General features: G+C 40.7%; 1 protein-coding gene across 2 annotated transcripts in view; it reads left to right on the forward strand.

Moving 5' to 3' along the window:
* unc5da (unc-5 netrin receptor Da) overlaps positions 1 to 23,685 on the forward strand; it is a 302,362-nt gene that overhangs the window by 261,238 nt on the left and 17,439 nt on the right. For both annotated transcript variants that reach the window (XM_011481481.4, XM_078955508.1), the window contains exons 11-14: positions 4,481 to 4,699; positions 5,347 to 5,431; positions 13,513 to 13,684; positions 16,647 to 16,877. In XM_011481481.4, coding sequence (XP_011479783.1) covers positions 4,481 to 4,699; positions 5,347 to 5,431; positions 13,513 to 13,684; positions 16,647 to 16,877 — 707 coding nt within the window. The remainder of the gene's footprint in view (positions 1 to 4,480; positions 4,700 to 5,346; positions 5,432 to 13,512; positions 13,685 to 16,646; positions 16,878 to 23,685) is intronic.

Below are 23,685 nucleotides of genomic sequence, written 5' to 3' on the forward strand. Positions count from 1 at the left end.
TTCATCATATAGAGACGGACACAGCCAGGTGGAACGTCACCCTTATAAAATGCCCTACCTCCGGCTCCAGCGAAATTAAGCCAATTCAGTCACCATTTTTCCGTGATGTGGGCCCCTGCATTGGGAACCAGATGACAGCGATTGGTCCAAGTCGCTCTGAATCAACGTTTCTAGAGCAACTACTGTCACCAATCAACAGGAAGCTCGTTCGAAGTCCACACCCCTTCCACTGAAAGTGTCTCGGGAGAATCTGTCAATCAAGTGTTTGAGGTTGGGGGCCCAGTGGTACCAACATGCTTTTACTGATTGGTCAGTTTATAAATTGAATAACTTATTATTCATTCATTCATGAATGAATGAAAAAAAAAGGATGAATGAATAACTTATTATAATGAAAAAAAGAGGATTATCAAGAACAAGTAAAAAAACAAAAGGGTGTCAGAGCAAAATGGTAATTCTGACCAATAGAATGAATAAAATAGTAATAGATGTTTATATCTCAATCAAATAAAATCAAACTTTATTTGTGTTGCACTTTCACAACTCATGCTACTCAAAGTGCTTTACACAAAAAAAAATCAGGACAAGACAAACATTTATTAGATAGAAGTCTATGGGAGTTTGGCTTCTTGGAGCCCGCCTTTACTTCCTATTGAGAACGCGAGTGAAGAGGAGTCAGTCTGTCCAGCTCAAATTTAGAGTCAATGGATCTCACGGAAGCAGCCATTTTGAAATTAGCAGGAAATGCCTTTCTACTGCCTCTAGTGGAATGATGATGCACTACAAGGTTGAAAACATTACAATGGGTATTTGAAGAAAGTTAGGATCCTGTTAATGAGATAGGGTGACAGACATGCATTTATCAAATACGATACGAATGATTATGTAGGGTTAAACAAATAAAATCGACATCAACTTTATCTCGTCTGTTTGAAGTGTTTTTAATCCCATTTAATCATTTCCCACTAAACTGTTGTTCAATTAACTCTTTATTTCTAGGTAAATTAAAACATGGTTACATTTTAATAAATTCAGTTAGTTTATATTTAGTTAAAACATTTATTTTAAAAGATAAAATATTCTGCTATCAGTCAGTTGATGCAACAATATGAACTTTTATAAAGAAGTGTCGCCACATAAGCTAAGTTACATTTAACCCAGTCTTTTGGAGATGTAGTCAAAATAATTCATCATGTCTTATAAGACTCAATTACCTGACAGGTTTACTAGTAAGAAGTCAACTGGTTGAGTCATTTACTTGTAAAAAATGTAAAAAATAAAGGGGGGGGGGGGGGGAATTAAATAGATATTACTGGTAAGTTTTAGCCCAAACAGGGTTGTTAAAAAAAAAACTTCAGAAATCTAAAATTAAGAAAATGAAACTAAAAATTTAAACTGGCATCAATTTTTTCCTTACTTGAATTCCTTGCATAAAATAACATCTCTGCCCTTAAAGTTAGAAAAGCTTAAAAAGCCACATTAAATTAAATATATTCTTTCACAAAGCCTACATGATGACAACCGTGGGTTTTTTCTTTACTCAACATTTCTGACAGAAATTGAACAAATAAATGACTTCAAACTCGCAACATCAAATGGGGAACTTAACATACACCCTTCAACGGGGAGGAATTGAGTAAAATGACAAAGTAAAGTGAAAGAACAGCGATGGGTCACTGGATCTTATTTGCTTTTTCTTTGGGCAAACTTTGATCAGCAAAAATAGTAATAGTAAATACAAAAATAGTGAAAATTGTGTTTACCTGGTTTGGTTGCAAGAACTATGTGTAGTAGTTGTTCTTAAATGTATTTTGATCAGAACTTTTGGAATAAATTAACAAAAATCTCCTCTGGGTTCGCCAGGTTCAGAGTAGAGATGTTGCCAGGCATCAATGAACATCCCATAATAGACCATAAAGATCAAAGCTTTAACAAATATTCATAAACTGCCATCTTTTTGCCCTCGTTGTTGATAGATGTCCATAGCGTTCTGCAGGTTTTTTTGGCTGATGTCTTCCTGGAAGAGGAACAAAAAGGATTTATTGTTTTTTCTTCTGAGAATTATTATAAAAATGTAAATGACAGCAGCATCTAAGCAACATATTGACATGGTGTAGTCTTTTTTATTATTTGTATTTCAGAGTTTGTTGACACAATAATAGATATGTTTTCATTTTATTTTGTTTTTTGTTTGTTATTGTGTTGCATGGTTGCTAAAAAAAAACTTTATTTTGAAAGTCACCAAGACATGGCAATCATTTCCAAGACATCAAGCAGACTCAAAAGGAAACCAATTTTAGTAAATGACTTTATCGCCTTGGTCTCTTTCAGAAAACAAATAATAAATAAATACCCAAAATTTTGAAATTGGGCCGACTTTTTCAGACATTTTAATTCAAAACTCCTTTTACAAGGAATTTTACATTTTTATGCAGTAAAAGAATTATTAATTTATGATCAAAGAGGTCGTCCAAAAAAAAAGTATAGAACATATGTCACATGGGGGGCCGGGCAATTTCCATTGACACCAAGGAGGCTTTTTGTTTGTTTTTGTTTGTTTATTGATTTATTATTGTTTCTTCTTTGTGTAAATGTTTCCGAATACACACAAATATCTGCTGTAAATAAAAAACCAATAGCAAAGCTAACACAACCCATTTACCAGGATGTCCTCGTCAGCCAGACAAAGACAAAGCACCTTTGGATTTACTGTCCAAATCAAGAGAGCCTGTTAATAATCACCAAATATTGTCTGTTACAATTAAAAAAAACAATCTTAAATAGATAATTTAATGCATAATCCACACCAAGGCAAACATCTGTATGACCTTTAGATCATTATTTAAATTATTTCTACGAATAATATTTAGATAAGGACGTCTAAGTAAGTGCTAGTTTGTACTTTTCCCAATTAAAATATAAAGCAAGTTCTTTCATTCCACTGATTTGAGCCATAAAACCGATGATAGCAAAGACCTCCAATGTTAGTAAAGCTTTTGACCAGAAATCTTTCTCTTATTTTGAAATACAGATGTTCACTTAGATCATCCAGCTGTGCCACAAAGGTTATTTCTAGAGTTCGCCGGATAATTGTCATGCATATTGAATAGTGTCAAGGAATTTTTAACTCATTTTTAATTATCAGCCCATTAATCCACCAAGTTGTCACATTCATCTGGATCCACTCGTGGTAATTCAGATGAATTTTTTCACTTCTTCGCAGGTTTTTTAAAACTAAGAAGTGCCTAAAAAATAAAACACGTTTTTACTTTTTCCATGTGGGGGACTGCAGGTCTCCTTCTTTTTATCTTCATGCATCACCTCTTGCCCTATGTTTGACTCCATTCAAAAGTTCAAGCCAAACATTTTCCAGTTTTGCATTTACTCACTGCTAACTCACTGCTTTCACATACAAGATGCCTTTTAATAAGTCAAAAACAAGTCAGAGGAACTCAAATCATTGCAATGAGTCCTCAACAAATGGATCAAAAGGGATTTTCAACTTTTAAAAATGCGCTGGCTTTCAGCGTAAACGCGCAATGGTTGAGAAATGTATGGGTATGTGACCCATTTTCAGCACATTGCTCTTGTTTGTTTGTTTGTACACATATTTAATTTACACAAGAAATGAAAGTAATGCGGAAAACTTCACCTGCACTGTTCAGTACCCAGGTATTTATCTCTGTCTCACACTGGTTGAATGTTTGGCTAAAAATGTTGTTAATCAATTTTAGGTCAGTGAATCACCTTAAATGAACCAATATCCATTACAAAACGTATCGTCAACCACTAATTATATATGTATCGAATCGTTATTGATAAATTGTTATCCTCGTGATTGACGAGTCGTACCAGGAGCAATAATGAACAGTTTACTATGTTTATAAGCTGTTGGAACAATCGCAAAAGTAGTGTAAATATATACACAGAATTGTGAATTGATAGCCCTGAAACTGAATGATACGACCTTTACTAATTGTTATTTTGATTAAGTTGTTCCAGAGAATCCAGCCTTGCATTAAGATGAGCAGCTTGCTGCTACCCAATGGACAAGCACATAGTGTCCTTGAGGTCATTCCCTCTGCATCTGCATCCGTGCTGCAAAAGCCCAGTGTCTCGGTGGTTTAAAGCTGGACTTGAATCTCAATCCTTTATTTATATTTTACATAGGGTCTTTTCAGCCTGAAAGACAAACTCCGCCCCTCGGGCTCTTTTAATGCAAAGTGCTGCTCCTTCTTTAGCCCAAGGCTTATATTGTTTCAGCTGGAGGCGAAAACCTTGACAGCGACTGGTTTAGTAAACAGTCAGCTGGAGAGGGATGGGTTCAGCTGAAAACTTCTTTTGAATATAAATAAATGTGTTTTTTTGGATCTAAATGAGTCTGTTTGTGATGGAAGCGCTGTGTGAGCCTGATGCCACAGAGGGCTTGAACTGACTTTTGAGTACCGCCCAGCTCTCAGAGCTTTCATTGTGTCCGCAGGGGCCGCAGAAAGGGCAGAGTACCACGTCATGTCCCACCCTCAGACATTTCCACGGGGCTTGGCGCCAGACTACAGAGGGGTTGCTGTGGGGACCACACTGGGTATAAGAGGCAAAAACCTTTTCACCCCAACGGTGTCTCTGACTCCCAGCAGGCCTCTGCACAAAGCGACGGCGGTGTTTGGCCATGCTGGAGGCAGGCTGGTGGTACCAAACACAGGTGAGGAAATTTAATTTGATACCTTCCTACTGCGAGAGGCTTTTATTTCAGCACAGAAGTAACAACCAGAGAGGAGCGCATCTCTCTCAGATTAGGCACACTAGATGGATTTCTTGCATCACTTAGATTATTAACTCGCTATTGCATGAAAGACGCCTCCTGACAAATCTGAAGGAGATCAAAAAAATAGACGTGTTTCGACAGAAAACACCTGATTCTTGTGTGTTTGCTATGCATTTCAGCTTACATGCAGAATGGTTTGACATAAACCTTCGCTGCTCTGTCTGCTACATTATTCAGGCGGCTCTTTTTCGTGGCCTACATTCATCATCTTGTCCCTCGAGGTGCTTTATCTACTGCCAGATTGGCAGTAATTGTTTATGATACCGTACAATGTTGTCTATGCTCATGTGTTTAAGAAGGAGACAGTCGGTGTGTGTCTGTCGGATTATAACAAAGACTGTGCTGGCAGCTCTGATTCACAAGGCCTTTGAGACCTGCTTCCATCACCTTTTTTTTTTCCGCGGCCGTCACCCTGGCGGCTGTCACCCTCAGTAAAACGAGCTGACAGCCGAACAGGTGCATGTGGCGCGCGTGCGCACGCCTGTGTGCTGATCAGCCCTCACAAATGCTCTCCTCCTCTGCAGGAATCAGTCTGTTGGTGCCTCACGGGGGGATCGCCGAAGACACTACCTGGGAAATGTACATGAGCATCAGCCAGGAGGACTGCAGGTGAGGGACTTCCCAGCCGGCTTCCTCCGCCGCTCCTTTCTGATCTCTCAGACCTTTGCATCTCTCATCCATCTTCCTCCAAGACGCACAAACACTCCGAGATAAACACGTCTGCGCGCTGATATGCAGATGCCCGTGTTTCCAGCCCCCCGTGTGGTCCTCCTCTTCTTGCAGGCACTACAGGGGAGGACATGATGTGTCACAAATACATTGGCAGCTTAAGACAGATTGCTTTGCAGCCTTAAGGAACTCTCAGCAGAGGAAAATCCACTTCAGCACTCTGCCAGCCTGCTTTCTGTTTGTAGATGTAACTATGACTTTATCTTCTTCCGCTTTGGCCGGTGTGAGAAGTCAAAAAGTGGCTGATATTGATCTGTTTTTGGTTAGATGCACTGAGCTGGGGCATGATATGCTTCAGAATTTAGATGCAGCAGAAGCCTATTTCTGCAACTTTTGTTGTCAAGATGCTCACAAAGCTCCTGCTCAGGGAGAGAATGGAAAGGCAGATAACAACTGTTTGAAAAAAAAAGAAATCTAATACCGTCAACTGGCTTGTAGCAGAGCCTCAAAAGGAATGTGACAAACAGAAGTCAGTTTTTGGACATGTTCTTGATTTAAAGCAGACACTGTGTTAATGTCGGTGTGTCTGTGTCAATCCCTGCTGGCGCAGATATTGCCTTGACGACGCACGCCAGCTTCCTGCGCCTCTCAGTGAAACGTGATTTTCTGAAGGAGAATCAAAAGCGACATCTAGTGCCGTCTCCGATTCCCCGGTCGGCTCACCTCACCATTTAAAGTGCCCGAGGTCATGGGGGAGAGGCGACACATCCAAGGTCAGAGAGCCTCTCAGAGCCTCGGTTAGTGGGCTGCTCGCGGAGATTCAGCCGCGCTGCTGCCCTCCGAGCTGCTGCTTTGCTCTGATAAGCCTGATGCTGTTTACTTCTCCGGATGTCGTTTAAGTAGCTGCAGGAACCGCGCACCGCCGGGCTGTCAGTCAAAGCCTATCTTTCGACAGCCACCGAGTCCACAGGAGAAATTGGATCCCTTCTTCGCATTCAAACCTCGGTCATCTACATAAGGCGTTGCTTTTCTTCGCAAAGAACAGGAATCGATCAGCTCTGGCTCAGTTTCAGGTGCTCACAAGAGCTTTCTTGTGTCCTCTGGGTGTCAAGAAGCTGCTGTGTGTGATCTTTCCAAGCTTAGCTGGGGACAGGAAGTTGACCAAGGACAAAATCGGGGTGTGTGACAAAATATGGCGTTTAGTTTTTTTGTTTTCATGTTTTATTGAGTGTTTCAAAGATGGTAAATGGTTGTTTTTTGTCAGTTTGACTTCTGGTACCTTTGGATTTTCTTTTGACAGTGGAGCATTTTGTCAAAAACATGTTTGATTTTTCTAGAGTGGAAGGAACTGCACATAAAAAAAGGTTTTGAAACAGTTACTGCCATCCTTTTCCATGTGCCTCACTGTTTTACAGGTTTATTTATTCAGTTTAGAACAGTTTAACTTTGGAAAAAAAAAAACCACCCACTGAAATTAACCCGTGGTAAAAAAAAATAATTAAAAAAAGTCATTTTTGTAACTAAAGGGTTTTCATTTGCATTACAAGACAGTTTAAAATGTGAGCTTTTTGATCTTTTGTTTATTTCAACTTCAGATAAAAGGCTACCAAAAAACAACAGATAATAATAATTTTGGTCCATTCATCCATGCAGATCTTCTCAAGAGCTGTGATGTTTTGAGGCTGTTGCTGGGCAACAGAAACTTCCCATTTCTACCACAGATTCTGTGTTGGATTGAGGTCCAGAGACGGGCAAGAACAATCCAGAACCTTGAAATGCTTTTTACGTAACCACTCCTTTGTTGTTATGGCGATGTGTGTGAGATCATTGTCTAGCTGGGAAATCCAGCCACATTTCATCTTCAACGTTCTCACTCATGGAAGGTGGTTTTTGCCCAAAATCTCACCATACATGGACCCATTTATCCTGTCTTTCATACAGATCAGCTGTTATGTCCGCTTTGGGGGGAAAAATGCAGCCCCAAACCCTAATACTTCTACCACCATGCCTCACCTCAGATATGGTGTTCTTGGGATGCAGTTCAGCTTTCTTCCTCCTCCAAACATGATTAGTGGCGTTCTATACCAGTTCCACTTTGGTCTCATCTTCCCTCAGTCCTCTTCTGGATCATCCAAAAGGTTTTTTGAGAACTTTAGACGGGCCTGGACATCTGCTGGTTTAAGCAGGGGGACCTTTGGAGAACTGTAGGATTTGAACCTATTATAACGCCCTGTTACTTTAGCAACTTTTGTAACTGTGATCCCAGTTCTTTTCAGGTCATTGGTCAGTTTCCCCTGTGTAGTTCTGACCTGTTTCATCAGGGTTCTATAGATCATTTGTACCCCACAAAGTGAAATCTTCCAAGGAGGGAGACTGTCATGATACTTTTTTTTTCCATTTTCTAATAACATCTCCACCCGTGGCTAAAAATTACTTATGGTAGATTTGTTCATCCCAGTCTTGGTCAGCTGTATAGTTTTGTCCATGGTGTCCTTCGACAGCTTTTTGGTCTTGGTCAAGGTGGTGACATTGCAGTCTGACTGTTTAAGGGTGAACAGATGACAATAATACAGTTGGAGAATAGAAGAGTTTCTTGAAGGAGAAGTAACAGGCCTCAGTAGATAGTAAATTCTGCCTTCCTGCACCATTATTCAAATAAAGTCTTCAAAAATCACACCATATAATTTCCTGGATTCTTTTTTACAATCTGTCTCTCACTGTTGAAGTGTTTATGATGAACATTAAAGACATTGCTCATCTTTTTTAAAAGGAGCAACTTGCAGAATCTGTGACTGACAAAAAGTTTTCCTTCTCCCCTGTCTATGCCAGGTTAGGCAGGGGCACGCTAGAAAAAAGGGAGGAAGAGAAGTATCCCACCCTTTATATCTAAGAATGATTATCAAAAATCACACCACCTGTTGCTTATTGAGTTTCTATTTCAGTGCTGGGCGAAAATAGACTCAATCTATCGTGAAATTCTTGAAGTGAGACATAAAAAAAACAAGTAAACATCACGCATAAACTGTCACAGCGGTGTTCGGAGCCATCTGCATGTTATTTTCAGTGGCGTTATCGACCCGCCGCCCATCTGCTAGTTTTTGTTTACACAACCATTAATATCACAGCTGCAAAACCTCCTCACAGTTTAAAAACAATCTTTGCAGAAGTGTGCTCCAACCCTGGCACTAACCATAAGTAGTGCAGTGGCGGACCTTAGTGCTCAAACACCCGTGAGCACCGTTATTTTTGGCGTAGGAGTAGCTCGTTTAGAAAATTTGTCTCTTTTTGCTGCATTGGCAAACCGCCTCCTTCTGTCGGTGGCTCTGAGGCATCTCGCTTTTGTCCAGAGAGAGACAAAGACCTGCAGAAACCCACAACTAAATGTTCTTATCCCTGAAACTAGGATTTTATGAAATAGGAGCCGGTCAGATATAGTTAAGGTCACACTGATCATATTTTGATCCATTCCCAGTGGTCTTTTCAATTATGATTGTCATTTTTAGGCAAAAATGTAAAAACCTGTGTCACTTTCTAGGACATAGTTTCTGCAAAACGGCAGAAGCGCATCAAGAATTTACCTATTAGTTGTAGACTTTTGGCATGGAGCAACCCCGCCCCCTTTCTTCTCTCCGTTGCGGAGCGGAGCAGGGAGCTTGTGGCCCGTCCAGTGTATTTTTTAGGTCACAAATAAGCTCTTTTTGATACGCCATGCTTCTCCTGATACATAATACTAAAAGATACTCTGAAATGTAAATTTAAGCTTAGTTTTCTCTATATGTGTCCTCCATCATCAGAAAAATGATGAACACCACCAGAACACCACTCAGTGGAAGCTACTTTTCTTGGTCCTTGTGAGAACCTGTGTTCTTAATAGGCTCAAGTTTCCTGATTGTTTTTATTTTATTTATTTTTTTGGTAATCCTGTAAAAACTTAGAAAACAGAAGAATATTTCCGGTTTAACCTTGAAACATTTAGTTTTTTGTCCAATTTTTTGTCCAATCCTTTATAAGAATTCTACAGTGCAGACCAAAAGTTTGGACACACCTTCCAATTCATTTGAATGAGAAGGTGTGTCCAAACCAAATCAGTAAAGACAAGTGCAGAATAAAAGGTAGACACAGCTTCAGCTTTGGATTTTTTACCTTTTTATATAAATCAAGATAAGAATGTTAAGATGCAAAACGTTATTTATAAGGGCTAATGTACATTTAGACTTTTTTCATTTTTGAATTTTACAGGAAATGTGACTTTTTCTGCCCAAAATTAACTTAACAACTTTTGATTCTAATATCTAGTCTTACTTTCTTACTTATTTCTGTATTTTTTATCAGAACATATTTTTAAATAAAAACTGCCTTCAAAATAAAATAAAAATAGAAATATCATGGCATACTATGACTTAAAAAAAACGGGAGTTGTACTAAGAAAAATCATTTTAATCCCGTTAAGCCTTTTTTTTAGCGAATTGTTTATTTTTTTGCTTTTACCCCCTTAATCAGTCATCCTCCTCCATTTTCAATCTTTTTCCTATGTCATTTGCACACCAATTTCATTTTAAATCCACTAAATGACATTTAAATGTACATTTTTTTTATGTATGAGTTTAGTTATCTCTACAAATTAGACATTTTTTCTTTTTATACAATACAAGTGACTATTATAGAAACTATTAGGGATCTAGAAATTCGGGCTCAACCTGTAAAACATCTCCTTACTCAAGAGCGAGTTGCAGAAACATCTATTTTTTTTATTTAATTAACTTCTTGGCTTGCATGAAAGGCTGCACAACAGTACAGCGCACTGACAAGTGTTAGGTATAAACATCTGACAAGTTAGTAATAAAATAAAGCTCTGTCAGCAGTTTTCATAAGGACTATTTCTTTGATAGAAAGCGCTGTCATGCCACAGCTGTTCACATCATGTTCAGTGGATTAAATCCAAAGCAGCAAAGGCAGAATCGCTTTTTTTTTTTTCTTCATTGCTGCAAAATACAAAACTGCATTAGCCTCCACTGAGGGTCTGTCCTATTTAATTAAGATCCCAACTTAAAGCCGAGTTCGTGATTTGATGTTAAAAATGCACAAAAAAATAAATCAACTTTGTGGGATTTTATTTTGTAAAACAGGCGTGTTGTGCTTAACTATTAACTGGAATCCAGCCACCATCACTGAGTGATCTGTTCTGGTAAACACAATCAAGGATGCTAAATAATCATCTTTAATCTTTGTACACAGGCAGTCTGGCTAATTACCACACTCACAGCAGCAGGTAACCTTGGTTTCCTCCAGCCCGGGGCTGATTAGCAGAAAACTGCAGCCGCATGGCCAGAGTGCTTCCTGGGTGTGTGGGGTTTTATATTTAGACAGCAGCTCTTTTAATTGTGGCGTGTCAGTCGGTAAGAGCTTCACACAGCAAGAGAAACCGGGAGGATGGGAGAAGAAGCCAGACGAGCTCAATAACACGCCGCGCCGCATGGTAACCCGTCAGCACTCAAGACACACGCTCGCTGTCAAGCCTTTTACTGCTAATTAATGCAAACTACTAACTCGCGCAGTGGAAGGGGCTTTGTTTTCACCAAAAAAAATCCAACAACACAGAAGTAACCACATTGGCAAACCCACTAAACTTTCCATTTACCATTAACTGCTTCCTCCTTTAGCCAATTCATACTTGAAAGTCCCACTCTGATCATCATTTGATCTATTTTCAAAGCTTTCCCAGTGGTCTTTTTGTTATGATTATGCCGTTCATAGACTTTTTTAAATTTTATTTTATTTTCTAGTTTCTAGGGAAACTGTTCATTAGCAATTCACCTTTGAGTTGCTGGCAATAAAGTTGGTGCAGAGTAACCCCACCCCCCTACCCTTCCTCCTTGCTGGGGGCTTTCTGTTTTCTCACTCTCCCACTACCTTACAGCCCCCGACACTCCATAGGTAATTGCACAACAGGTAGAATATTGCACAGGTTTTTTAAAGTGCTGTGTGAGTATAAGTAACTCACCCAGCAGGAGTTCTGGGTGATACTAACACCCAGCAGGGTTAGTATATGAATACTAGCACTTTGTTAGTTCTTGAACAAAGAAATACCTAGTAATGCAGTTTTAAACCTAGTTTTCTTTAAATATAACAACTTGTTTAAAACACCACAAACATAATTTTCATGGAGCATTGCTTTGAAAAGCGCAGAAAAGACTATTACATTGTCTCACACTTTCAGTTAATTTGTTTTTTACCATTAATGTCCAAAAAGGCAGCTGTCATTTAAAAGTTTAGGTTTGTGTGCAATCAAATACTGGTTAAAGACTAAAAAATACATCTCAAACACATTTGGCCTAAACAAATAAAATAAAATGCTAATGGGTTTTTCACTTTCAAGGGCCTATAAACGTCTTTTCTTTAGGATTTTAGAGTAAACTAAATGTTGGCACTCTGATGAACAATTGTCCTTCTTTCTAACTTGTTCTGTCCATCAGCTGAGCAAGCAGATCAGAGCTGAAGGCCTATTGTGTTGGACAGATGTTACTGTTACAATAGGGGTTTATGGATCTTCAGACAAACGTATATTTGTTTAAACCTCTTTTGAATTTGAGGCTATGCTTTGTTTCTAATAATTATATTTATATGCATTCTTTGCTGGAAAATTTAAGAATTTATTTTAAATAAAATATAAGTTGCTTTCGCAGCTCAGATCCAACCAAATGAAGTTAAACCAGTCACCATTTTTTCCCCAATACAGGCAGTATTGGGGAGCCATGTTTGAGCAAGACATCATCAGAAAGCAGTGAGTGGTCCGAATCAATGTCTGGGTTGTTTCTATGGCAACCACTTTCACCAATCAAGAGTGTTCTTGTTGGAAATCCACACCCCTACCACTTGAAAGCGGGCTACATGAAATCTGTCAATCAAATGTTTCCAACGTTGGCCCAGGGGGCACTGCCTTTTATTTTTGAGGTGTCTGATTGATCATTTTATAACTACATAAAAAATAGCATGAAAAATATGATGATTATCAAGAACCTGATTTTAAAAAAAGGTAGCAGAGCAAGAATGGTTCTTCTGACAAACAGAATGGCTGAGTAACAGCTGTTTATTTCTCAATAGAAGTCTGTGGGATTTTGTTTTTTCCTTCCTGTTTGGAATTGCCAATGGTTTTAGGATGACCAGAAGGGGATTTCTTTTGTAGGGACCCTCAAAACGACAGGAGGTAAATCAGATCATTTAAACTGACCATGTCACTGATGTTGTAAATCAGGGTTAATTGGTCAGATTTGTGTATTTTTGGAACAAATCTCCTCCAACTGAATATTCTTTTAAATTCCGCTGTCTTTACTTTTATAATTTTGTTTAAACAATTCTCATTAATGAAGGTTCATTACAAATGACAAAAAGCTGATAAACGACTTTTCATGTTAAAAACCATCTCAACTGTAGCATTAAATGCGTCTGTTTCAGTGTTTTTGTCATTAGTTGCACCTCCTTGTCTACGTTTGTGTGCACGTCAGGCTCTGTCCCCTCCTCGGTTATATTGATGATGCCTAGAAATGTCCGTGCTGCTGCAGTGACAACAGCTCCGACGCTGTGTCCTGCGTTTGCGGGGAATCCAGCCGGGCCAGCTGCATGACTGATGGTGGTCCCATCGATTGTGCTCAGTCTTTAGGGCCTCCAGCCAAGTTTGGGCCCCTGGCCAAGAGCAGCTTGGCCTGGCTAATCTGTCACCAGGCTGGCCAGAGCAGGCTTCATAAGCTCCATCGACCCACCAAGCTTACACGCTCCGCGCTAAAGCCTGTCCTCCCCAGCCTCTCCGTCCATTAGTCTTGGTGCTTTAATCTTCCTCTATCTGTGTGTCAGCTAGTGAGGCATTGATTCATTATGAGTGTCCAAGGATTTGAGTTTGTTTATGCAGAGGTTACGCTCGGAATACTCATCGGCTTGTGTTTATCAAAGTCGCAGTCTGCCATTTCCAGATTACTAAAAATGAACATTTGCATAAATGCTAAATGATGGGACTTGTGTTTACACAGCGCCTTGTCCGAGGACGGGTCGGAGGTCTTCCTGAGCCCCGCGGTCACATACGGCCCACCGGGCCTGGACCTGTCCTGCTCCGTGGCCATGACCATCGCGCATTGTGCAGAGGTTTCTGCCGACAGCTGGACCATCCGGTTAAAGAGACAAATCCTGGACAACAAGTGGGAGGTGAGCCGCTTCTGTTGAAGTCTGCAGAACATCAGTTGGAGCTGTTGCTTTGAATTGACACTGCAGAACAGACTCAGGTAGGATCTGAAAAGCTGCTATGACCTACTTTGATGATGCGTTTTCATCCTGGAGTTTAGTCATGCAAGCGCAGAGCTGATTTCAGGGTTGCCAGCTTAGATTTGTCATTCTGCAAAAGATCTTTTCTTTCAAAGACTACCTCCTGGAGTTCAAGGTCCAAAAGACATGTCTGATCGAACCAAAGATTAATGATGATATTAACGGTATCCTGAATACTTCTCTAAATCCCTCTGCAAAGTCCACTTTTATCATTCTCATTAGAAAAGCGTGACAGTTGTGCTTAAAAGGACCTTTTTTATCCACATTTCTTTCCTTCTCTGCCAATAATTTACTGCTGATTTTTCTCTTTGTGTTGCACAAAAGAGTTATTTTTTTTTCTTAAAGAGTTTAATTGTATGCATTGATCGTTCCTGTGCGGCTCGAGAGCCAATCATGAAAGGATTTTACAAAAGGTCCTCTCGCTGAGACCTTTTTAGCTCTTTCAAAATAAAATGAGCCGACACAGGCAGAGTTAAATCTCAAAGCCCGTTAAACCTACTCTGTCTTTGCAGGTATGATCTGCAGCATCAGAAGTACAGCTTTTTGAAAGATTTAAAACTCAAAATGCATCACGCTTTTTATTTTTCTTCTCCTCCGTCAAATAACACCTCTGAAGCCTTTCGGCTCTGTCCTGTGGAGCGTTTCAGGCCTCACAAGGGCAGTAAATCTAACACCTTCTGCTTCTTCTTGCGCGCTTTCTTGGTCCATACTTCTAAGATGTGTCTTTAATGTTTTACTAAACTCATCAAAAAAAATAAAAAAAAGTCTGGAGAGATCTCATCGTGTCAGAGCGACCTCAGTTTTCATGAACTCCAGGGGGGTCTGTGACTCTTCCCCAGCCCAGCCTTTTCACTCCGTGTGACATTTACTTGTAATTTACCAGCAGACGAGCTGCACAAAGGGGAGCTATGAAAATACCCATCACTGTAGGGGATGGGGGGTTGGGGGGGGAGTTGTGCCAACAAAGAGGAAGGAACAGGAGGAAAGTCACCAGAGAGGGGTGGCAGGAAGATGAAAGCTGGTTCAGGGAGAAAGCATTTTCTTCGAATGTAACGCCGTGGCCCATCTCTGTCACTGAGAAATAATGAGCCCGTTATCTGGGAAAGGATGCTTACTCAAAACCTAATCTCTGGAATTAGTAATATAATGGGAGAATAATGTCTGTCTCTCCCATCCGTCTTCCTCTCCTTCCTTTCCCCTTCGCTCCTCTCTTTCACCCCCGTCTGCCTCTCAGCGCCATTCCCATTTAGGCCTGCGCTTTTTTTTCCCCAACACTTGTTTGACTCGATCATTTCTCCCCCGGCTGGTTGCGCTATTTCATGGTGATCCGTCATGTATGCTGCAGCGTTAATGGGGCAGGCTTAAGAAGCTGCGGGCCACTAAATTACTTTGCATTGCTTTCGATGCCTCCGCCGGGCCGTATGCAGAGGGGACCGCTGGGTCACAGTTATGAGTCAAAAGCCATTCAGGGAGAATTCAGCACAAGGCGAGGACTAATCAGCAATTGGCTAAAACTGCTCCCCGCTACCCTGTTCTGTCACAACCCTGAATTCCCATCTGTTTTACATCTGCTAGAATTTATTTTACTGAATGTTTTTCAAGATGTCTGTGTAGAAAGGAAGTGCAGCCAAAGGAGTGCTGCTTTGATGATCTTTTGGTTAAATAAAAGTCTCTTTGTGTTCATTAGCTGTACATTTTTAAAGTCATTTATTTATTGATTTAATTGGTTCATAATCAAAGATCTAAAAGAAAGAGACTAAAATCAGATGAGCTGCAATGGATTGTCAGGTTTTTTTTATCAAGCAGATTAAAGGAGGTGAATTTCTATTTAACTCGTGCCGCTCTGCAGAAACTATGTGCTAGAAAACGACACAGGTTTCTAGACTTTGGCTATTCGTAATTAAAAGACCACTGGGAACGCTTTGACAATAGACCAAAAGATGATAAGAGTGGGACTTTAACGTAATTCCAGCGGATTCTGAAGCATTGAAGGTCAGTGAAGGTTCTCATCAGCCGATTCTGTTGCGGAGGAAGTTTGCCACGCCAACATACAACACCAAAATGCCGATAAGAAAAGCCTCTTTACTCCATGTTAGAATCAGCATATTCTCATTGATCCTGTAAATGGTTGAAGAGTCACAGTATGTCAACGAGTGTCGCTGGCGACATCTCCAATGTCAAAGTGTTAAAAGCAAAAATGTAATTTGGGCCAGGTGAGTTCCCCAAGTAATCCTCAAGTTAGTTTTTTATCTGGCAAGTCTGTGTCCTTATAGTCTAATGTCAACTGGTCCAACTTTACTGTGATAAGAGTCAAGCCTTTAACACAAGAAATGACGCCAGCGAGACCTAAATAACACACGCTCTTTGACAGACCGTAAACTTCTGACTACGCGATTTATGTGAATCAGCTGACTCCGACATGGAGCGGCTTTTCATACAATCAGCTGATTTACGTTGTGCAAGCATTTCACCGCATGCATGGACAGCCCTGCTTTTCTCTGCTTCAGAATCCGCTGGATTTACGTTTGTTGCATAAACCTGTTGCGGTAATCGAAGGAAAGTCAACACTGGAGCTATAGCTCAGGTAATTCAGGGTTGAAATTGTTCTCAAAAGTAGGTGTGGTCATGGTGAAACACCCTTACCTTAGAGGTCAGGGCTTTCAGGGTTGTCTGCTTCCTGTCTTCCTTTTTTCTGCTTTAGCTAGCATCAGCATGCTCCAAAATAAACCAGTGAGTCACATCAAACCCCTTCTGTCATCTGTAAACAGTCCAAAAGTTTGGATTTGTCTCCTCTGAGCTCCTAGCGCCTGCCGTGTTGATGACGTTCGTCTCCTTGCTCCAACAGGAGGTGATGTGCACGGATGAGGAGAGCACGAGCTGCTACTGCCTGCTGGAGACCCAGAGGTGCCACGTACTGCTGGGGCAGCCGGGTCGCTACGCTCTGGTGGGGGAGCCTCTGAACCAAGAGGCAGCCAAGCGGCTGAGACTGGCCGTGTTTGGTGGCCCCGATACCGGCAACTCTTTGGGCTTCACCCTCAGGGTGTACTGTGTGGACGACACGCCCCATGCATTTCAGGTAATGATGCAGCACCAGGAATTATTAATTCATGCAGTCAGAAAAATGGCGTTTCTTTACGTCCTGGAATACATTTTTGCTCCTACTTCTCATACATGACAGGTTCAAAGGCCCATGCATTTTCAATATGAGTTATATTTAAATTCATAGCCTGAGAGTTCCATTTAGCTAATGGCTCATGAGATGGTTGACCATTAACTTCAGAGGCGTTCAGTTGAAAAGAGGTTAGCCTGGGTCCCTCGGTGACCTTTTAACTATGGCATCTTTAAAATTTGACACGTCTGTGATAAGATAATCTGTTTTTCTTAATGAGGACTGGGGCAGTCCAGACTCTTTAGAGGCTTTGTTTCCTTTTTTGTCCTGAAATGGTGCCATGTGCACTTCCACGGACATGTTCCTTGAAGCCTCCGTGTTCTATGGATAAAACTGGGTCATTAAAAAAAATAACGGCCCTCAGTTCACCTTTAAATTGATGAATAATCCTTGAGATTCACAAGTTTGTTTTAGCACAGATGAGTGTGTTTTTTTGTCTGCTTATGCTGAGCACAAAATGACCAAATATTGGCAAAGGTTGAAGCAGCACTATAACAGGTTTATGGGCTCAGCCACCCCTCACTGTCTGTCACTTTCTTTTGTTTCTTGTGTAAAGCCTGTTAAAGGACAGCAAACGTGTCAGAAAGCATCTTCATCCAATAAATCTGGCAAAAATCGTCTGGTTTCTCAGCCTGATGTTGTCTGGCTTTGTGCTGAACTTTGAGCAGCAGCACCTTCAAAGTGCCCCCACGAAGTCACATGAGTGAACAGTGAGGCCCCCACTTTAGGGCTGCAGGTCTGAACGGCCTTTGTACTGCGACTCCGAGAGACCCAATGATTCATCAACATGAACACTAGAGTGGTCAAAGCATTTAGCTGAGCACAGAAAAAAAGGATATATTTAGCACATCAGTGTGAAAGCACGCTATGAGAGCTTAATTAGAGTCGTGTTCTTTGATGCCCAGCATTTGCTGAACTTTTCCCCTTTGGGAGAATTGGGTTTGGAGCTAACTCTTGCTTTCCAGTCTGCAAAGTATTCGTCTTGGACTCAGCTTCGATGGCATTCCCTTTATGGACGCAAACACCACATAAAGTAGCAGCACAGACGTAAATCTTAAGTCACGTTCACACCGGCTTGTGACGTTCAAGAACACTTTGGACGCTGGTTCTTAAACCAATTTAGTGCATGGTGTTCACACTGGACAAGCAGGAAGGGGCTTCTTCTTTAATTTTTTCTACTGTTCACTTGCGCATGTCTGCCAGTGTAGGTACCACAACCGTTCGGCCTGGAACTTCCATTCGGTGTCCTTCCGACTGAAGGTAACGTCACACTACGGTAACCCCACTTGGACAAACTACGTTGCGTCGAGATCTGCTCCAGCTCTACAAATTTTCATTTCACGTTCCTTTTGTAACCTAAAGTTATTTTCCCTCATAAATTGTGTCTGACAATATTCTTTGTAATTTTTATAAAGACATTTTGCCACAATCCACTTGTTATTCCAGTATAAGTTCAGCCGTGGCTGAAAATGTTGTCAGCAGGGCTAAATGTTGTTCTTCCGGGTCCGTTCTGCCAATAATAAAGCACTGGGCGCACGGATTAAAAAAAAGCGAACAGGCATTCAATAATAATCATAACAATAATAAAGGCACGTTTAGAAGACAATCCCACTCTATGTCGGAGCTCTGTTTGTTTAAAACTGACTTCATAATATTTTCTTCTATGGTAGTATCGTAATTTGTCCAGACCCATCACTACCTGATACTTCATCGGACTAAAGTACAGCCAATCACATAATGTGACGTCAGCATTAGTCCCAGGACCCCGAATGGAAGTTCCAGGCCGAACGGTTATGGTACCTACACAACCCACAGTTGGGAGATGTTTGGTGAAAAATGTCGAAGCGGTGCAAATCGTGCTCCAGGTTTTTCCCTTCACAGCTCTATCGTGATATTTGGAAGACTTGGCATCGTATAATTCCAGCTGAGCACAAACCGCGGTCAACCATCTGTCCACCATGATCACTTTTCAAACAGTTGCCACTTCCGTGAATTAAAAAGACATGCCATCCATACGCAGAGCTTTTAGGGAAAATGTACAGTTTTACAGCAACCGGACAATATTTTGACTTTGGTCAGTGGCCCTGGAACATCTTGAGGTCGCGCGGTGGCAGTCTAGTGACAGGCGGGTGGCAGGAAGCAGCAGCGCGATATTTGACTGATAAGAGGCTCTCCAAGGTTCCCGGAATCGTCAGACGATTGGTCAATTTCATGCTGCCACACTGCAGCCACCCCCCTGTCCCAGTGCTGTCATCCAACTACCACCGTCCGATTGTTAGAAATCTTACGGTAGCAGCGGGGGTGGGCACTCCTGCTGAGATGGGTTGGGGGCTTGGCGATGACCAGATGGCAATCCCTCTAACATTTTTTGTGTCTGTGCATACACACAACTGGCTCTGAGGCCATCTGTTTCTTCTTTTTTAAATTAGGTGTGCACAACTCATGTGATACTTGCATTGGAAAAAAAGAAGGATGAATTTGTTTGAGCAATTTGAGTTTGTGATTCATCTAAATACTATAAAAGTGTATGTAAGCAGTATGTACATTGGTTTTGTGGGCTGCACATATTTTCTAGTGCGCTGAGAAGGTCAGAGCAGTCCGTGATTGCGCAAGTGCGCAGGAAACATTGCCCCTGTGGCTGGTGGCACTAGACATGGACGGAGAGACATTTACACATCGTCCGATCAGAGCTGCTGCCATCCGGTGATCCGGCTGCTACCACTCTGTGGCCGTCCAGCTGTCACCTGATGTCATGATGGGGTCACCCCCGGACTTCTGCCGTCTACATTCATGACCACGCCAGCAGTTTAAAAAGAAAATCGTGGGGGCGGCAGCTAAACTTGAAGATTCTGCCGATGCAGACCCATCGCACAGTGGCACTTGTATTTGTGTAAGTTAGTAAGGAGTCCGTGCACGCACTTTTTTAACAATTGCAGTCGGCAGTAAGGGCACCAGACAACAGTCTCACCTCTACATCTAAATGCGTTCAACTTCTGACTTAGACAACCCAAAAACCTGCAGCCCCCTGTACAGATTTAAGTAACACGGCCTTGTGTTCTGCAGAAAAATACATCTCTACTAATGAACCTTAACATTTTATTAGGATAGTTAATTAAATGTACAGACCAGAACCTCTTTCAAAACGTACATTTTTTTATTTTATTATCTTCTGCCGTTCAAAAACAGCTTTTGTCTTTGTTTCTCCTAAAAATCATGGATCATAATTGTTGCAAGCCCAGAGTGCAGATGTAATCTTGGCGTGCACTTCTGTCAAACACTTTGGCACCAATCAGAGCTGAAAAAGCAAAGTGATTCATCCGTTCCAGTTACGACACAAACCTCACTAATTTGGACAGAAGTACTTCATTTTAAACGGAGAGACCTAATTGTGCGTATTGTTCCTCGCCAAAACCATCAGGCATCCAAAACATTAATCAGAATACACAAGATCAGGCTGGACTCAATAAATGTATAAAAGTTTGATGTATTTGCGAGCACAAAGGGTTTTAAAGGATCTAATGTATTAAATCAGCCAAATTGATGAAAAAAAGACAGACTCCGCCTGTCGCTGGAGCTGCTCTTGTTGGGTAACATCACCACCGGGAGATGTTTGATGACGAGGAGACAAAGGAGGACTTTTAATTACAACCACAACAGATGCTCCAAGGTTGCTTCTCTGCCCTTTTGCCTCCATAATTTGCTGTCTGTTAATTAAATGTTGCTTTGCGTTTCGTGTCGCAACCGTTCAAACACGTTAGAATTAGACACAGTCTTGATTAGGGCTGACTTCATCTGTGTGTAAAAAGTTTGTGCTCATTGTGGTTCTTATTTGCTGTGAAAATGTTCTTTGGGAAAAAAGAAACGCAGTAATTCCCCGCTCTAATTAAACATGCATTTTCACAGAAGTGGGGCTGATGGTTGCCTCTTAAAGCTTTAGGTCCTGCTTGAGTCTTGGCTTCATGCGAGAGGCAGAGTTGCAAGTGAATAATGAGAAATTGGATGGAGGTGCCAAGAGCCAACTCAATCCACTGCTCCATCAGTCAGACATGGTTATTTGTTCATTTGTCCTTTTTGGTGGGTTGCTTTATTTTATTTTTTTATGTTCTTTGCTTCATGTGACAAATAATTTCCCCTGCGAGTTTGAAAATCGATCTGGCTCTAGACTTTGCATTGTCCTTTTTTTCCACCACACTTCCCTGCATATCCAAGATAAACAAAATATTTGCACATTCATGCAAGTCGGTTAAAAAAAAGAAAGAAAAAAAAGGTGCCGTGTGCAGACTCGGCTCAGCATTCCCTCCTAAGATGATTGCAGGACATTTCATGTAGACTTTCTTTTGTGTGTGTGTGTGTGTGTGGGGGTGTGTGTGTGTGTGCGTGTGTGTGTGTGTGTGTGTGTGTGTGTGTGTGTGTTTTGTAACTTCACACAAGTTTTATAATTTTTCAGTTTTTTTAACTATTTCAGTGACTCTCTCCAAATATGCAGTTATTTTTACATTTTTATATCCCCAAAACCTTTGCATAGATAAGAACAAGCTGCAGAGCTTAAGAAGCACATTTGTTGAAGCACAGTGGTGGAGGCATGATGATATGGGTTGTTGTTGTTTTTTGCTTGTTTGTTTTTGTTTCATTTTCGGGCTTGATCAACCTGCAGTTATCACTGTGATGGGGTTTGTCCTGCAGCTGAATCTGTAATTATGTCATACAGCAGGACCACACTGACTGAAAACGAAACGGTTCTGACTTCAAAAGGAGCTCCTGGAAGAAAGAAACCACTTCTTAGATACTGTTTTCTTCTCACATGTCAATCTGATCATATGCAATCATCTCATGCTCAGGGGTTTCATATGCCCCCAACAGCTGCAACCGCTCATCATCCAGAATACTGCAGTCAAACCAGTAATGAGAGAGATGGGATCTTAAATGACAAAAAGAAAATCTGCTTCTCATAAACTGCTTCACATTTAGGCGAGACATCCTTATCCTCCTAAAATGTGGAAGCTGGACTTAGATGAGGCTTCCGTTCTGAATCGAGCAGCTTTGAGGACGTAGAGCGGTCGAATGGATCGGTGCATGAAAGAGAAAAAAAAGCTGTTCTCAAACAAATATAAAGACTTAAGGTAGAAATCCATGTGATTTCATATCAAATCAAACCATTAAAACTTGGGGTTGGTCTCATTTTTGGAGCGATTCTGTAAATTACACAAGGATATTGCAGCTGAATGTGGTTCTTCTGCCTTCTGGGACATGAAGGTGTACTTAGCTTTTCACACAAGAAATGACTCATAAATACTGCATTTCATGTTTCATTTTTCCTAAATAAATAATGTGCGGGTGTATTATGTCATCTGTGGCTCACTCCCGGCTGTTTGAACTTTCATATGAACCTGGAAAATTCCAGCCACCACAATGAATGGACAAATACTGTTGAGAGTGACAGAAAACAAATGACAAAATGCACAAACACAGGATGGTAGGAGAAGCAACAAACCACGGCTGCTCTCAGAGAACCTCAAAAATGGGGTTTAATAAGAAAATATAAAACTGAAAGAAAATTATTTGTGTAAATGTGGTAGTTTTTATCCTTTTTCAAGATAAAAGATTAAAACAGTGGTCCCCAACCCTCGGGACAGTTTGTACCGGGCTGCAAAAATTTTTTTTGTTTCTAATCTGACTCTGAAGGAACTTTTATTTTGAAAAACGACTGGATTCCCTTCACCACATCCGACTCATTGTTTATGCCTGCCGAGACGCTCGGTCACATGTTGAAAACCCATCTGCTCCATTCTTAAAGCGGCTGCTAAATTGAAAGCACAAGCTAGCAAAGTTATCCAAAAACAAACATATTTGGAAAGTTCCTTTTTACAGAAAATATCCAGTGAGCAAATAGAAGAATTGACTTCAAAGTAAAAGAAAGCTGCATTTAACAGACAAAAACCACGAGTCTTAACTCAAAATATTGATTCATATTCAGGGTTTATGCAGCTTCACTTCATTTCTCCTTTATTTGTGTTTGTTTCTGTTTACAATATTATGAAGGGTTCATCTTATTATTTTATTGCATGTGTGGGAATTTGTGTTTTTTATGCTATTTACAGCACTTTGAGCTACATAAAGGGTGCTTTACAAATAAAATTAATGTGAATTTTTTTTTCTTTGAGAGTTGTTACCAGAAATAGCCATCAACCAGTTGTCTAACATTACAAGGATGCTGCTAATATAGTTGCACAAAATGTGGATTTACATGTATTTTTATAATTATTATTTGTTTTTAGTAACTTTTTTTGTTTTTTTGTTTTTATTCTTCACACCTTAAAAATCGGACGAGGTTGAAGTTGGCGTCTGATTTTTTTTAAGCTTCCACTTTGACAGTTATGGGTTAAGGGAAAATCCCATTTTAATGATTCCCACTGGAAATCTAGTGAACATATGAAGTGTAAACAGATATTTTACAGAGGATGAAGATAAACTTCAAAAGTTAAGGGGAACTGGAAAATGAATATACAAAAATCCGACGCCGACTTCGGCGGCCGTGAAAAATACTCTCTGACATTAATCCAGTCGGTGGCCTGGAAAAGGTTGGGGACCACTGGTTCATAATACCAAAGATTATTTTTGCAGAAGTGATGAAAAGCTTCAAAAAGAAAGGAAGTGACCACATGCTCGGGCTCTGTATTTTATCAGCTGAAGGGGGGGGGGGTCACTCCAGGGTCAA

This window comes from Oryzias latipes, chromosome 12 (genome assembly GCF_053564925.1).
Source record: "Oryzias latipes strain Hd-rR chromosome 12, Olatipes_Hd-rR_3.1".
NCBI lineage: Eukaryota > Metazoa > Chordata > Actinopteri > Beloniformes > Adrianichthyidae > Oryzias > Oryzias latipes.